A 14,874-nucleotide genomic window follows, 5' to 3' on the forward strand; every position below is an offset into this window, starting at 1 on the left:
GTGGAAAAACGCGGGGAGAGAATTGTGCTTAAAGCACAACACGACTAATCGATAAGCTGACCTGCTGCTATTGGTATTTAAAATCATATAAAAGGTAATAATGATACGACAACCTTTATGTAATAGGAAACCACTAGGTATTAAGTCGAGTTTGACATATAAGCTTAATTTGCTAATGCATATAGTTTTGTGGTTCAGTTTGTAAGGTTTAACCTTAACGAAACACACTTCAACTGTAAAAAATGAATGCTGAGGATGAAAACTGTAATGGATGAAGGGGACAAAATGTCTGCCGTCACTTCTGAGCATAAAAACAGTTGGATCGCTTCAAACAGATGACAGAGTTTGAAGTGTTGTGATTTTTTAACACTACTAACCTTTAGAAAATTGGTGAGAAATCACACTTGTTTGTGTGACTAGAGCCACAAAGAAAAAAATATTTTGTGGTAGCGGCCCGCACTTTTTAGCCAATAAGAAAACGCTGTCTGCTTTTTTAGACGTTCGGATTGGCTGATGATTCTCTGGTGGGCGGGATTTGAAGAATAAGTGTCGATTATGCATTTTCGATGATCATTATACTTCATTTAAAGACGTAATTATAAACATTTAACAGGTTTATTCAAAAATTATTAGTCTTTTATTGACTTTTATGGAATTTAACGAAGGCCAATGTAATACATCTGTGACCCTGGACCACAAAACTAGTCTTAAGTAGCACAGGTCTATTTTGTAGCAATAGCCAAAAATAAATTATGCCAAAAAGCATTAGTATATCAAGTAAAGATTGTGTTCCATTAAGATAATTTGTGAATTTTAAACTAAATATATCAAAACTTCATTTTGATTAGATATGCGTTGCAAGAACTTGATTTGGACAGCTTTAAAGGTGATTTTCTCAATATTTTGATTTAGAAATTTTTTTTTTTTGCACCCTCAGATTCCAGATTTTCAATAGTTGTATCTCGGGCAAATATTGTCCTATCCTAACAAATCATACATCAATGGAAAGCTTATTCATTCAGAGCCTGTGATCCAGGGTCACATGTTACATTTAGGTAAATTGTTAGTGTGAAATTATTTAAAAATGATGTTTCGCTATCATTAGGCTGTCTTTCTTTGAACTAGCTTTGTTAACTTCAAGACGCATTCTTCAATTCCTGGCTGATGATTGGCCATTGTGATAAAAAGTGTTTTCGGTGAATTGTGAAAAGGTAAGTGTGTTTTGTGTGCAGTTTTTGTACGTGAATTAAAAGACCAGAACACTGAATACACAACCGCTGAATAACGACCAGACACCTTTACTTTGCTCATTGGCAAAATGGCACAATGGTAAATTTTAATACATTTGTTGTTGAAGTTTTTAGGAAAATTAGCAAATGATGTACAATGATTTTTATTTAAATACAATTCATGTTAAAGACATCCAGCTTACTCTTGGAGTATAGTAACACTATAACCATCAATTGCAGGTTATATTGCGATTGTTAATGCTGACATTTTGAAGCATAGTGTTGCAACCAAACATAAAATTAAGTCACATTTAGAACAAATCTGTTCTGAATGACATTGCCTGCATAACTGCAATTTGTTAGTTGCACAAGACCAACATGTCGGGAATGAAAATGGTTACTGTTGAATTCCCAGGTGTCTTCATGCGTTCTGACGGTCTCAAATGTAGACGTTCTGCAGATGTTTCTCATTGGCTCAGCAGTGAATCCTATGAATTGTTTCAATTGTTTAAATGCTTGCAAAACAAACTGTACCATAAAATGTTAATTCATGCAATAAACATGCACTCATTCTCAAGAAAAAATGCAAATCAAACCTCTTTAGGTAAATTAAACTCTACAGTTTAAATCCGTAGTACTACCTTTTGAAGGTCAGTCCCCTGGTATAAGCGTGAACGTGAAGAAAAAGTTCCACAGAGACTCATAAGGACACAGATAACCAGCAGCACAACACTGACCAGCAACAGGTGATACCTGCACAAGGCTTTTTCATCCTAGTCAAGCAATACAGAAGTGGAAAGGTTAGCTAGATGTTGCACTGTTGTTGAACTTAATGACACTATTGTCATCTGTAGAGCTTTTTTTTGCATAGTGGTTAAATGAATTTTACAACAGCGACACTGTCATTTTGCTCTTTATTAATGTGAAGCTGCTTTAAAACAATCTTGAAAAGGGGGATGCCAGAAGGGCCTTTCTACAGAATTGGTGCAAACTGCTGTCCCACATCCAAAAACACTTTTAAAACGCATTTAAGTATACAAAATCTTAGATGTTTATTAAGATACTTATATTATCTATTGAAACCCACAATAATATTTAAAATATCAGTAAGCTTAATTTATGTTAAATCGTCATTTAGTGGGTACTTGCAGTTGGAAGGTGGCTGTCCCAAACCTTAACCCCTAGATTTCAACTTATGAAAATTATATTGAAATAACTTGTGCATTTTATTCCATTATTGTTTGTAAAAATATATTTTTGATTTTTTTTTTTTTTTAAATGAAGTTAAAAATAAATATTTAATATTTTCTTTGTAAATTATGAAACTTTATGTAAAAAATGTGTCATTTGGTGACTTTTCGGACTGAAACAGTCATGATCGAACTGAACATTTAAAGACCGAACATTTAGAGAAATGACAAAAGGGAATCTATTTAGCGGAAATAAACAAAATTTTAGGAATTCAAGGCATTTCTTCAGGTATAACAATTTAAAAAGCCTTTATTTATTTTATTTCTGGTCATCTCAATACACATTAAAAATTTCAACTCTGCACACTGATGCATTTCTGCCTAATATTTAGTACAGTTATGCAAAAGTTTAGTAGTGTTTTAGTATGCAAGTTAAAATTTTGTAATGTGATGTGGTCGCTACCAAAATATATTTGTCACTATCGAAAATGTGCAGTCATGACCGAAACATGGGATGTTTTGTCAAAAATAAAGTATACTGAATTATCAACTAAGATGTTATGAATGTATTTGGTTCAATGTATATTCAAACTAATGAATCCTTAACTTTGAAATTAGTATGATCAACCTGTTACCTTTAACAAAGCAAAATCGGATTCAAGATACAACAAATCTCACAAATCGCATTTAAAATATTGTTAAAATTGTTACTGAACTGCCTCTGAAAACTTTTTAATAAAATATAAAAATATATATTTACATACAAATCTTAATTGGTCAATATAACCCTTCTTATTAAATTGTTATTACTGCATTTTGGTAATGACAAATTTGGGGAGAGGACAAATATTCCAAAACTTTCTGAAAATACAATATGAAAATTAACTGCACAATTATTAGCAATGTGTATCTTGGATATTATACAATTTCCATACATAAAAAAATCTGTAGAAAAAGACTTAATTTTTTCAAGTTGTTTTTAACTCTTTTCTTTGTACCAATTCTGTAGGATGGCCTAGAAGAGACATTTTCCCAAAGAACTATTCAGCGAACGGTTCTTAAAAGAACCAATTTTTTGTAGTGTGAAGAACATTTAAATAATCTAAAAACGTTTTGAGCAATGAAAAGGTTTTACACTCATGAATAAAGTTATTTAATACTCCTCCTAAATAAAGAACCTTTAACATCCATGGAAGCTTTCTATTCCACAAAACGTTTACAATTTAAAAATGTTCTTTACACTTTGAAAAAAAATGGTTCTTTTCAAAACTGTTCACTGAAAGGTTCTTTGAGGAACCCAAAGTTCTTTTTTGGCATCGCTGTGAAAACCCTCTTTTTTTTTTTTTAATTGTATTGATTTAAAGGCTACTCATGGAGCCGTTACTTCCAACAAAACACCTTTATTTTTAGGAGTGAGCTCCACAGTGAACTATTTTTCTACCTTAGTGAGCAGGACCGTCAGGTGTGGATCTGGTGTGAACTCCAGACTGAAGCAGTGTGGAGAATTGTGCTTGTATGACTCTACAGCAACAGCTCTGACAGGTGAAGCGCTCTTGCCTTCGTTCTCTGCAACTGGGCATTCTGGAGGTGACCTGAAAGATCAGTAAATCAGCTTGCAAGATATTTATTTCACTCAAAAATGGGTTGTGCACTGCATGTATGAGCTTCTCACGGCGTTTGAGGGAGAACATGGGTCAGGGCAGTGAAATGAAGACAGGTCAGGGATTGACTGGTTTGCGTCCCAGCAGGAGTTCGATTGTCGGTAACATCAGCGTGCAGAAGCAGAGATATATTTACGGATGCTTTCGCTGCAGCACCTGTGACAGGTTACGTTGACGTTAGTTGAAGTCAAAAGTTTACACCCCCCTTTCAGAATCTACAAAATGTTAATTATTTTACTAAAATAAGAGGGATCATACAAAATGCATGTCATTTTTATTTAGTACTGACCTGAATAAGATCTCACTTCAAACACATTTACATAGAGTCCACAAGAGAAAATAATAGTTTAATTGATAAAAATGACCCTGTTCAAAAAGTTTACATATGCTTGATTCTTAATACTGTGTTGCTACCTGAATAATCCACAGCTGTGTTTTTTTGTTTAGTGATAGTTGTTTGTCCTGAGCAAGTTAAACTGCCTGCTTTTCTTCAGAAAAATCCTCCAGGTCCTAACAATTCTTTGTTTTTTCAGCATTTTTGTGTATTTGAACCCTTTCCAACAATGACTGTATGATTTTGAGATCCATCTTTTCCCACTGAGGGACTCAGTAACTATTACAAAAGGTTCAAAGGCTCACTGATGCTTCAAAAGGAAACACGATGCATTAACTTTTTGAATTTGAAGATCAAGATAAATTTAAGTTATTTTGTCTTCTGGGGAACATGTAAATATATTCTGAAGAGCAGCACCAAATGAAAAAATATGGTACTTAGGCAAAATAAGAAAAATGTACACCTTAATTCTATTCAAAAGTTTTCACCCCTGGTTGGACTATATGTAAAGGTCTACTTAATAATAATAAAAAAAAATGTGTTTGTATGATTTTGCAGATTCTGCAAGGTGTATGTAAGCTTTTGACTTTAACTATATAATAACTAAAAATATCTAAAAATTAAGGCAAATACAGAATATGAATATAAAAATGGTAATAATATAGAAATACTGAAAAAACAGTCTCAAACACAAACCTTTCATGCCCAGCTGGCTGCCCAACATTGTGGCACTAATGACCGTATTATCTGGGACGTCCCCTATAAACGCCAGCGGCACCAGTAAGGAAACATGAGCACTGCTCGTGGAAATATTTGTCCTGTCCGAATGCTCCACCATTCGAGGAGAGTCTTCCTCCGGCGGTGCATCTGTGTCGTTCAGATGTGTACAGAACTTAAAACCAGCGATAGAACCCAGAACCTCGTTCCAGTCCTAAAAAAACATGCATATGAGTTAGTATATACATGTGATCTGCAAAATCTAAATATTTTAGGAATAATCATCATACTTACTACGCTTATGTCAGGGTTCTTGATGTCATGATTCTGAGAGTAAAGTCCAGTGGAGACGAAAGTGATGGAGAGGATGAGCAAACTGAGGAAGAACACAACCACAGGAGGGTGTCGATATACCTGATCTTTCAGGTTAGACACAGGCCTCCACTGACCCATAATGCACCAGGAGTAAAGACAAGACCTGTGAGGTTTAAACCATGCCAAATATGTAATGCCCATTTATTAAGAATAGAATATTAGATTAGTACTTAAAGGAATAGTTCATCCAAAAATGTAAATGTTACATTTTTCGTAACTTTTAGCTGTTTGACCAAGCATTATTTAGAAATTATTCGTTGTGATTACAATAAATGTAAAGGTTTGCATTATGGAATACTGTATACTACACATTTTAGCATATGTAGTATGTAGCATGCATTGTTTCTATCTGGGTTCTTCATGAACGCTTTAAAATGTGCTTACCGTGCTGCATACTGTACACAGTAATAAAAATAGTATGTCAATATGTTATTGAGACCATTTGTAAACTCATAGTTGCGTAAAGTATGAACATTCCAGTCTAGTCCATGCCTTGACACGTAAACTAAAATGTATAATCGTAATTTGATCATAATATAAAGTTTAACTCATTACTAACCTTTAATTACGTTCATTTAATTAGCGCGTAGAGACGTTTCTCTGACCAGGCTGAAAAGTAGATTGTCATATTGTAAATATTGACATTGCAACGCAAGCAACTTCCTCACAGGTGGGTTTGCTTTAAGACAGCGTTAATTCCAAAATAAAAGACGCACGCGTTTCAAATCTAACACGTTAGAATAAAATTAAATGACGTGTTTTATGGAACATGTATTAAATAATGTAATTAAAACACTATTAAACGCTATATGTGTTTGGGTAACGCTTTATACATTTCCGTAAAATGAGTAATATGAGGAAAAAAAATAAGAAAAGACAACAAAGACTGATAAAATATAAACTGGCTGTTTACAATAAATTAAATGTAAAAAGTGTTCTGTATTTCTGGTTCGAAATTGTTTTATAAAGAATTTATAATTTTGCTCTGTCGTATTTAGAGAACTTTTATTGTGTAAGCCAGAAAGCGGAAATGCTATCCGTTGTTTCCTCCTGCAGTCTGCCGTGATCACTCCTGCTGTTGAAATTAGATCTTCTACTGAATAAAATTCATATTCAGATACTTAAATTGGATAAAAGCTCTTAAACGGTGAGATTTTATGCTTATATGTTTACCACTGTGTTTTGTTTAAACACAACGTGACGCATATCATGAGTTTAAACCAACCCGCTGCTATTTTAACTAGAAGCTAACCTGATAGCACCGTTTACTGTCCTTTGAATAACAGTTAACGTTATATGTAAATATAACTTGACTAAACTAATATTTAAGAGAAGGACAGTCTGTGTTTGATATTTAAAACACGGTTGAGTTCATAAGTTCTTACTCAAAGCAGATAAGTGTTATTTGTAGCATTATTTGTACTTTAAATGAGCTATATTATGTTATGTTTACGTTTTCTATGTTTTATATTTCATTTTTTCACACGTTTTATTTCAGCTTTTTTAATAAGTTACTGAAAACTATATTACAATAACCACACTAAAGCAGCTACAGTTAATTATATAAAAAAATAATGTTTTTTAAAGAAGTGTCTTATGCTCACCAAGCCTGCATTTATTTGATCTAAAGTATAGCGAAAACGTTACATTTGTGAAATGTTTTTACTATTTAAAATAACGGTTTTCTATGTGTATATATTTTAAAATGTAATTTATTCCTGTGATTTCAAAAATGAGTTTTTAGGATCGTTACTCCGGTCTCATGATCCTTCAGAAATCATTCTAATATTCTGATTTGCTGCTCAAAAAACATTTATTATTATTATTATGTTGAAGGTTTCTTTAATGAATAGGGTGTTCTGACGAAAAGCATTTTTCTGAAATATAGATATCATCACTTTTGATCAATTTAAAGCATCCTTTCTAATATATAGATATAGATATAAAAACAACAAGTGTAATACTGCTTTAAATTGTAGTTTTTCCAAAAATATTACAAAGTTTTCTGTTTAATTTCTTTGCATTTCGTTTTGTTTTTCTGAGCAAAAAATAAATACCATGCATTTTTCCCTAATTTACAAAAGACAATTTTTAATTATATTTGAAAATATGTTTAAATAGAAAACCATTACTTTAAATAGCAAATATATTATAAAATTGTACAATTTTTGCTGTTCTTTGGATCAAATAAATGCGGGCTTGGTGAGCAAAAGAGACTTTAAAAATCTTGTGTACATGTAAATGGTCTGTGTGAAACTAATAAGAGTAATTTACAAATTAAGTTTTAATTTCTCCATCATGTTCATAAAATATTCTGATACTAATGTAGGAAAACTCTTTTCCCTCACAGAGAAAAGTTTCTGTTTGGAAGCACATTGACATGATATGTCATGTAGTTTGTCACAATATAATTTTAAATCAGTGCTTGTTATTTAATCTGGTTTCTTTCATATTTCAGTCATGTCTTCCGACGCTGTGAAGAAGAGAAAACCGAAGGTCATCCGTAACGAAGCAGGAACTCCAGAAACCAAGCGAGGTCGAGGAGAAGGCGATCAGGTGAGCAGCTCTGATCTGAAATGCAGTTAGTGTGTGTTGTGTTAGTGCTGTTTGTGATGTGATCGCAGCAGAGCAGTCCATTAACCCTCACATCATTCTTCATGTGCAGCTGAGTGCAGTCAGTTCACATGTCAAGTTCAGGAAGGTCAGGTTGAGGCAGGTCCAGGTACAATCCAGCATGTTCCTCTCATTTAGGCTTCAGATGTCTTTCTGTCATGAGTTGTGTTCAGATGAGTTTCAGTGCGCAGATATGTTGGTGTGAGACTCATGTGGCGTGTGTACATAGGTCACGAATCCAGCCGGACCTCATCTTTTCGGACAGAGGAAGCTGTTTACAGCAAAGAATCAGGTTCCCGTGAGATCTCTCTCTGTCTCTCTTTCTCTCTCTGACAGCTGAAGGGTACAAAATAAACACTTATCATGAAAGCAAAGGCCATTTTACTTTACACATTGCAAGGGGTGATGTAATGTAAGTGATATTTTGTTTAAAAGTTTGTTTTGGAAAAAAATGCTTGGTATATTAACGCATTTTATTTACAAAATGAAAATATGAAGAGTTAATTGTTTATAAAAAATAAAATAAAAATTGTAATAAGTAATTTAAAAATTTAAGTAAATAACTAGCATTATTGTTAATATTATTAATGTATGAACAAAAATAATATTTTATATAAATGAATTAAATATTATAATATATAATGTTATAAATTAATATTAAAATCTAAAAATAGTTAAATAAAAAATGCCAAAATAAAAGTCAATATGCTGTTTAGCATCATTATAACAAATGATGATAATAATAATAATAATAATAAAGGTTTATTCAGCCACCAAAATTAAAATACAAGGATTTAATTGTTAAAAAAAGTTCATTGTTAATATTTTAGTGGTTAAGTTAAAGGTTAATAAATAATTCTAACTTAAATATTATTAATATATAAATTGATATAAATATTAAAAACTAAAAATAGTTAAATTTAAAAATCAAATATGACGTTTAGCACCATTATAAGAAAAAAAAGCATTTATGACTTTCAGCCACCAAATGAAAATATGAAGAGTTAATTGTTTATAAATAAAAAAATAAAATAAAATTGTAATAAGTAATTTAAAAATTTAAGTAAATAACTAGCATTATTGTTAATATTATTAATGTATGAACAAAAATAATATTTTATATAAATGAATTAAATATTATAATATATAATGTTATAAATTAATATTAAAATCTAAAAATAGGTGAATAAAAAAATGCCAAAATAAAAGTCAATATGCTATTTAGCATCATTATAACGGATGATGATGATAATAATAATAATAATAATAATAAAGGTTTAGTCAGCCACCAAAATGAAAATACAAATATTTAATTGTTAAAAAAAGTTCATTTTTAATATTTTAGTGGTTAAGTTAAAGGGTAATAAATAATTCTAACTTAAATATTATTAATATATAAATTTATATAAATTAATATTAAAAGCTAAAAATAGTTAAATTAAAAAGTCAAATATGATGTTTAGCACCATTATAAGAAAAAAATAATAATAATAAGCATTTATGACACTCAGCCACCAAATGAAAATATGAAGAGTTAATTGTTTATACATAAAAAATAAAATAAAATTGTAATAAGTAATTTAAAAATGTAAGTAAATAACTAGCATTATTGTTAATATTATTAATGTATGAACAAAAATAATATTTTAAATAAATGAATTAAATATTATAATATATAATGTTATAAATTAATATTAAAATCTAAAAATAGTTAAATTAAAAAATGCCAAAATAAAAGTCAATATGCTGTTTAGAATCATAACAAATGATGATGATGATGATAATAATAATAATAATATAATAAAGGTTTATTCAGCCACCAAAATGAAAATACAAGGATTTAATTGTTAAAAAAAAGTTCATTGTTAATATTTTAGTGATTAAGTTAAAGGGTAATAAATAATTCTAACTTAAATATTATTAATATAAAAATTTATATAAATTAATATTAAAAACTAAAAATAGTTACATTAAAAAATCAAATATGATGTTTAGCACCATTATAAGAAAAAAAGAAAAAATGTATAATAAAAATAAGCATTTTTGACATTCAGCCACCAAAAATATATAAAATATTACATTTAATCACTTAAATTAAATCCTTATATAAAAATATAAGGATTTAGTTGTTAAAAAAATAAAAAATAAAATAAAGTTAATTGTTAATAAATTTGTGGTTAAATGAAACTGTAATAAATAGTTTTAACTTAAATATTATTCATATATAAATAAAATATAAATTAATATTAAAAACTAAAAATAGTTAAACAAAAAATAAATATATAGTAATAGTTAGCATTTTTGTTAATATTATTAATATATAAATAAAATATAAATTAATAATAAAAACTAAACTAAAAAGATTTGAATAAAAATGCCATAAGTCAATATGCTGTTTTAGCATCATTATAACAAATAATAACAATAATTTTTATAACATTTATGGCATTCAACCACTAAAATGAAAATATGAGGAGTTAATTGTTAAAAATAAAGAAATAAAATAAACAAAAGTTGTTTATAAATAAGTTAATTAAAAAATAAATTCAATTTAAATTTAACTTATATTTATATAGTAATAAATGGCATTATTGTTAATCCTATTAATACATAAATAAAATGTAAATTAATATTGAAAACTAAAAAGTTAAATGACAATATGCTAATACACTATGAATTTAGCATCATTATAACAAAAATACTAATAATAATTACCTTTAATTACATTCAGCCACCAAAATAAAAATATGAGGAGTTAATTGTTTAAAAATAAATAAAATGAGTTAGTTGTAACATATATTACAATATTACATAATTATTACAATAATTGTAACTATTTATTAATATCATTATCATTATTTTTTTTTAAAAAATACTTTTATAATTTATCGTCAGGATAACAAATATACCTATGTTTTTGAATGTAAAACAGATTTATAATGATGATTTACATAACATTCTACTGTATATTATATACATATCTAGTAAATAAAAATAATAGTGTAATTATTACAAATAATTTTAACTTATTATTTTACATAAATAAAACATAAATGAATATTAAAATTAAAAATAGTAAAATAGTTCAATTAAAAACTGCCAAAAGTCAATATGCTGTTTGGCATTATAACAAAAACATGTTATTATTATTATTATTATTATTATTATTATTAATAGGTGTTTTTAAATGTATAATATTAGATACTTTATATAATTTATATAAGGAAATTAGTAAAATGGTTAAATGAAAAATATTTGCTGTCATTGAGAGTCAATATGCTGTTTAGCATTATAACAAATAATACTTATTATTATTATTATAAGTGTTTTTAAATGTATAATATTAGTTAATTTGTATAATAATAATCATTATTGTTATAAAAATATTTGCTGTGATTGACAAATCACAATCAAGTACTACAGAGAGCTGTGTAGTTTAGCATGTCATTTGGGATCCGTTTAAATCATAAATATCATCAGCTGTCGACTCAACACCTTTTCTGTTGCACTTTCGGGTGAGGAGGGTCACATCTCACAGTTTTGTAGTCTCATCCCTTTACAAAGTGTGTTATTGGGATGTTAGCTCACCACTGTTAGGCAGGGGGGGTGTGTGTGTTCTCTGGTCACTCACTGTGTGTGTCCCTTAGGATGTCCGTGTGTATAATGAGGAGGTGGAGTTGGAGGGCAGGGACCCACAGCAGGACTACATGCTGTATAAGGACACCTGTGCCACTCTGGCCAAACTAATGGCTGAAATCCAGGAGCTGAAATCCGGTGGCACAAAAGTCGGAGTGAGTTTCACATTTGCCATATGCCAGAAAATAGAAGTGAATCAATAGAACTGACTTATGCTTTATGCATTCTAGAGCGTGGAGATCGAGGAAAGACGCAGACAGTGCAGCGTTCATTTCATCACCCTGAAGAAACTCAACCGCCTGGCGCACATGCGACTGAAGAAAGGCAGAGACCAGACACACGAGGTAAACACACTTCAGTATACTTCATACTCTAGTATGCAACAATTAACATTTAAAACAGTAGTACACTAACAGTCAAAAGTTTTTGAACAGGAAGATTTTTTTATGTTTTTTTTTTTTTTTAAAGAAGTCTCTTCTGCTCACAAAGCCTGAATTTATTTGATCCAAAGTACAGCAAAAATAGTAGAATTATTTAAAATAACAGTTTTCTATTTGAATATATTTTAAAAAGTAATTTATTTTTGCGATTTTTAAAGCTAAATTGTTTGCATCATTACTCCACATGATCATTCAGAAATCATTCTAAAATTCAGATTTGCCGCTCAAAAAACTTTTATTATTATTATTATTATTATTATTATTATTATTATTATTATTATTATGTTGAACACAGCTGAGTAGAATTTATTTTAGGTTTCTTTGATGAATTTTCAGAAGAACAGCATTTATCTTAAATAGAAATCTTTTGTACAATTATGTCTTTATCTCTTTTTATTTAGCATTCTTGCTAAATAAAAGTATTCATTTCTAAAATTTATTTTCCAAAAATATTTTTTTGAATGGTATAGTGTATAATGTTACAAAAGCATTTTACTTTAGATAAATGATGATCTTTGGATCTTTCTATTCCTCAAAGAATCCTGAAAAAATGTACTCAACTGTTTTAAATATTAAAATATATTCAAATAGAAAGCAGTTATTTAAAATAGTAAAACTTTTTAAACATTTTTACTGTTTTGCTGATCAAATACAGTATATGCAGACTTTGTGAGCAGAAGAGACTTTTAAAAAAACATTTAAAACCTTACTGTTCAAAACCATTTGACTGGTAGCGCATTTTACACTGTTCTCATATTTTTCTAATCATTCTAGGCTTTAAAATATTTAATCTAGAATTCTAGAAATGTGGAATTTAAATTTCATTTTTTTTTAATTTAGTTTTAGTAATTTTGTGCTTTTGTCATTTTTATTAGTTATAGTTGCCAAAGGAACTTCTCAAATGTTTTTTTTTTTTTAAGTTTTATCATAAAATATATATATTTTTTATAATAACTTTTTTATTTTTTATTTCAGTTAACAATTTAAATAAGTTTGAATATTTTTAGTTGTAGTTAACAATAACAACACTTTTTGTATTTAACAACAAATTTGTGTTCTGTTCATTGTATAGATACAATGCATAGTGCAGAAATAACAAATGTTGTATGCCATACCTTGCTTTATTTTCATTTGTGTTTAGATTTCTGTTTAACATGCTTGGTATATGATTGTTTTAACCAACAATATTTCTCTGTCGGCAGGCGAAGCAGCGAGTGGATGTTCTTCATTTGCAGCTGCAGAATCTGCTGTATGAGGTCATGCACCTGCAGAAAGAGATCGGAAAATGTCTCGAGTTCAAGTGAGTGAAAAAACATTTTTTCTAATCAGGCTCAGCTCGAAAAGCATTTTCTCTGCTAGAATGCTGGATGATATGCAATTATTTATTCATTAATTAATTAGTTTTAATTTATTTATTAGAAAATTATTTTTTTCAATAATTCTAAAGATATTTAATGTACTAGAATACTATTTGTTTGTTTTGTTTTCCAAAAAAAAACTTCTAAAGATTATTTAATCTGCTAGAACACTGTCGAATTATGATTGTTATTTGTTTCAGGTCTCAGCATGAGGAGATTGAGTTGGTCAGTGAAGAGGAGTTTTTTCAGGAGGCTCCGGCTGATATCTCACGCCCTCATGTCACCCGCGATGACAACCACCAGCTCACGCTCGCCCGCCTGGACTGGGAACTGGAGCAGAGGAAGAGGTAACACAAACCAATGACTCTCCATAAACTTCTAATATCGCTAAATCCTGACCAAGAGATGTTAAGATGATGTTGTTCCATAATGCAGGTTGGCAGAGCAGTATAAGATGTCTCTGACAAGAAAGGAGAAGATCCAGAAAGCCATTGAGCAGAAGAGAGAATATCTGAGCAGCCTTCAACCTGGACTGCAGAACATCATGCAGGTGAAACTCTAGATTGGCGTATATACACACTACCAATCAAAAGTTTGGAATATTTAAGATTTTTATAAGGTTTTGAAAGAAGTCTCTAATGCTCATCAAGGCTGAATTTATTTGAAAAAAAAAAAGTATCTTCTACATGTATTTGAATATATTGAATTTATTCCTGTGATGCAAAGCAGAATTTTCAGCAGCATTACTCCAGTCTTCAGTGTCACATGACATATTTAGAAAACATTCTAATATGCTGATTTGCTGCTAAATAAATATTTCTTACTAATTTAAAAAATAGTTGTGCTGCTTAATAGGTTTTTGGAAACCATGATACACTGCTAGTCAGAAGTTTTTGAACAATGAGATTTTTAATGTTTTTAAGGTCTCTTCTGCTCACTAAGCCTGCAGTTATTTGATCCAAAGTACAGTGAAAATTAAGCAGAATTTTTAGCATCATTACTCCAGTCACCTGATCTTTCAGAACTCATTCTAATATTTTGATTTGCTGCTCAAAAAACATTTATAATGTTGAAAACAGCTGAGTAGAATTTTTGCTTTATTTGATGAATAGAATGTTCAGAAGAACAGCATTTATCTGAATTGGAAATCTTTTGTAACATTATAAATGTCTTTATCATCATTTTTAATCAATTTAAAGCATCCTTGCTAAATAAAAAAATAATCTCTATAATTTCTCTTAACCCTCCAAAAATAAATACAGATTTTAAAATATTTCACAATATTACTGCTTTTGCTGTATTTTAGATCAAATAAATACAG

The 14,874-nt window shown here is 29.5% G+C and overlaps 2 protein-coding genes across 2 annotated transcripts; one reads left to right on the forward strand and one right to left on the reverse strand.

The window, feature by feature from the left end:
* Positions 1–1,397: 1,397 nt before the first annotated feature.
* LOC141302010 (transmembrane protein 248-like) lies at positions 1,398–6,187 on the reverse strand. The gene is made up of 7 exons (XM_073832205.1): positions 6,066–6,187; positions 5,426–5,609; positions 5,111–5,345; positions 4,092–4,236; positions 3,861–4,011; positions 1,871–2,002; positions 1,398–1,717 (listed from the first exon to the last, which is right to left on the reverse strand). The coding sequence occupies exons 2-7, from the start codon at positions 5,582–5,584 to the stop codon at positions 1,697–1,699; spliced, it is 843 nt and encodes a 280-aa protein (XP_073688306.1). The 5' UTR covers positions 5,585–5,609; positions 6,066–6,187; the 3' UTR covers positions 1,398–1,696.
* Positions 6,188–6,545: 358 nt separating this feature from the next.
* On the forward strand, positions 6,546–14,115 carry LOC141301294 (THO complex subunit 5 homolog). Its single transcript, XM_073831547.1, has 7 exons — positions 6,546–6,653; positions 7,965–8,062; positions 11,767–11,910; positions 11,986–12,099; positions 13,398–13,495; positions 13,754–13,900; positions 13,989–14,115. Exons 2-7 carry the CDS (start codon positions 7,967–7,969, stop codon positions 14,113–14,115), a joined length of 726 nt encoding a protein of 241 aa, XP_073687648.1. The 5' UTR covers positions 6,546–6,653; positions 7,965–7,966.
* The last annotated feature ends 759 nt before the right edge of the window (positions 14,116–14,874 follow it).

The sequence above is a fragment of the Garra rufa genome, chromosome 25 (assembly GCF_049309525.1).
Source record: "Garra rufa chromosome 25, GarRuf1.0, whole genome shotgun sequence".
Lineage (NCBI taxonomy): Eukaryota > Metazoa > Chordata > Actinopteri > Cypriniformes > Cyprinidae > Garra > Garra rufa.

Excerpts from the sequence above, each read along its gene's own strand:
- LOC141302010 (XM_073832205.1), bottom strand. The coding sequence starts at position 5,584 with ATGGGTCAGTGGAGGCCTGTGTCTAACCTGAAAGATCAGGTATATCGA. Across the intron at positions 5,346-5,425 it reads AGAACCCTGACATAAGCGTA|GACTGGAACGAGGTTCTGGG; the intron begins GTAAGTATGATG and ends ATGTTTTTTTAG. Across the intron at positions 1,718-1,870 it reads AGGGGACTGACCTTCAAAAG|GATTCACTGCTGAGCCAATG; the intron begins GTAGTACTACGG and ends AACAATTCATAG.
- LOC141301294 (XM_073831547.1), top strand. The coding sequence starts at position 7,967 with ATGTCTTCCGACGCTGTGAAGAAGAGAAAACCGAAGGTCATCCGTAAC. Across the intron at positions 8,063-11,766 it reads GTCGAGGAGAAGGCGATCAG|GATGTCCGTGTGTATAATGA; the intron begins GTGAGCAGCTCT and ends TGTGTCCCTTAG. Across the intron at positions 11,911-11,985 it reads CCGGTGGCACAAAAGTCGGA|AGCGTGGAGATCGAGGAAAG; the intron begins GTGAGTTTCACA and ends TATGCATTCTAG.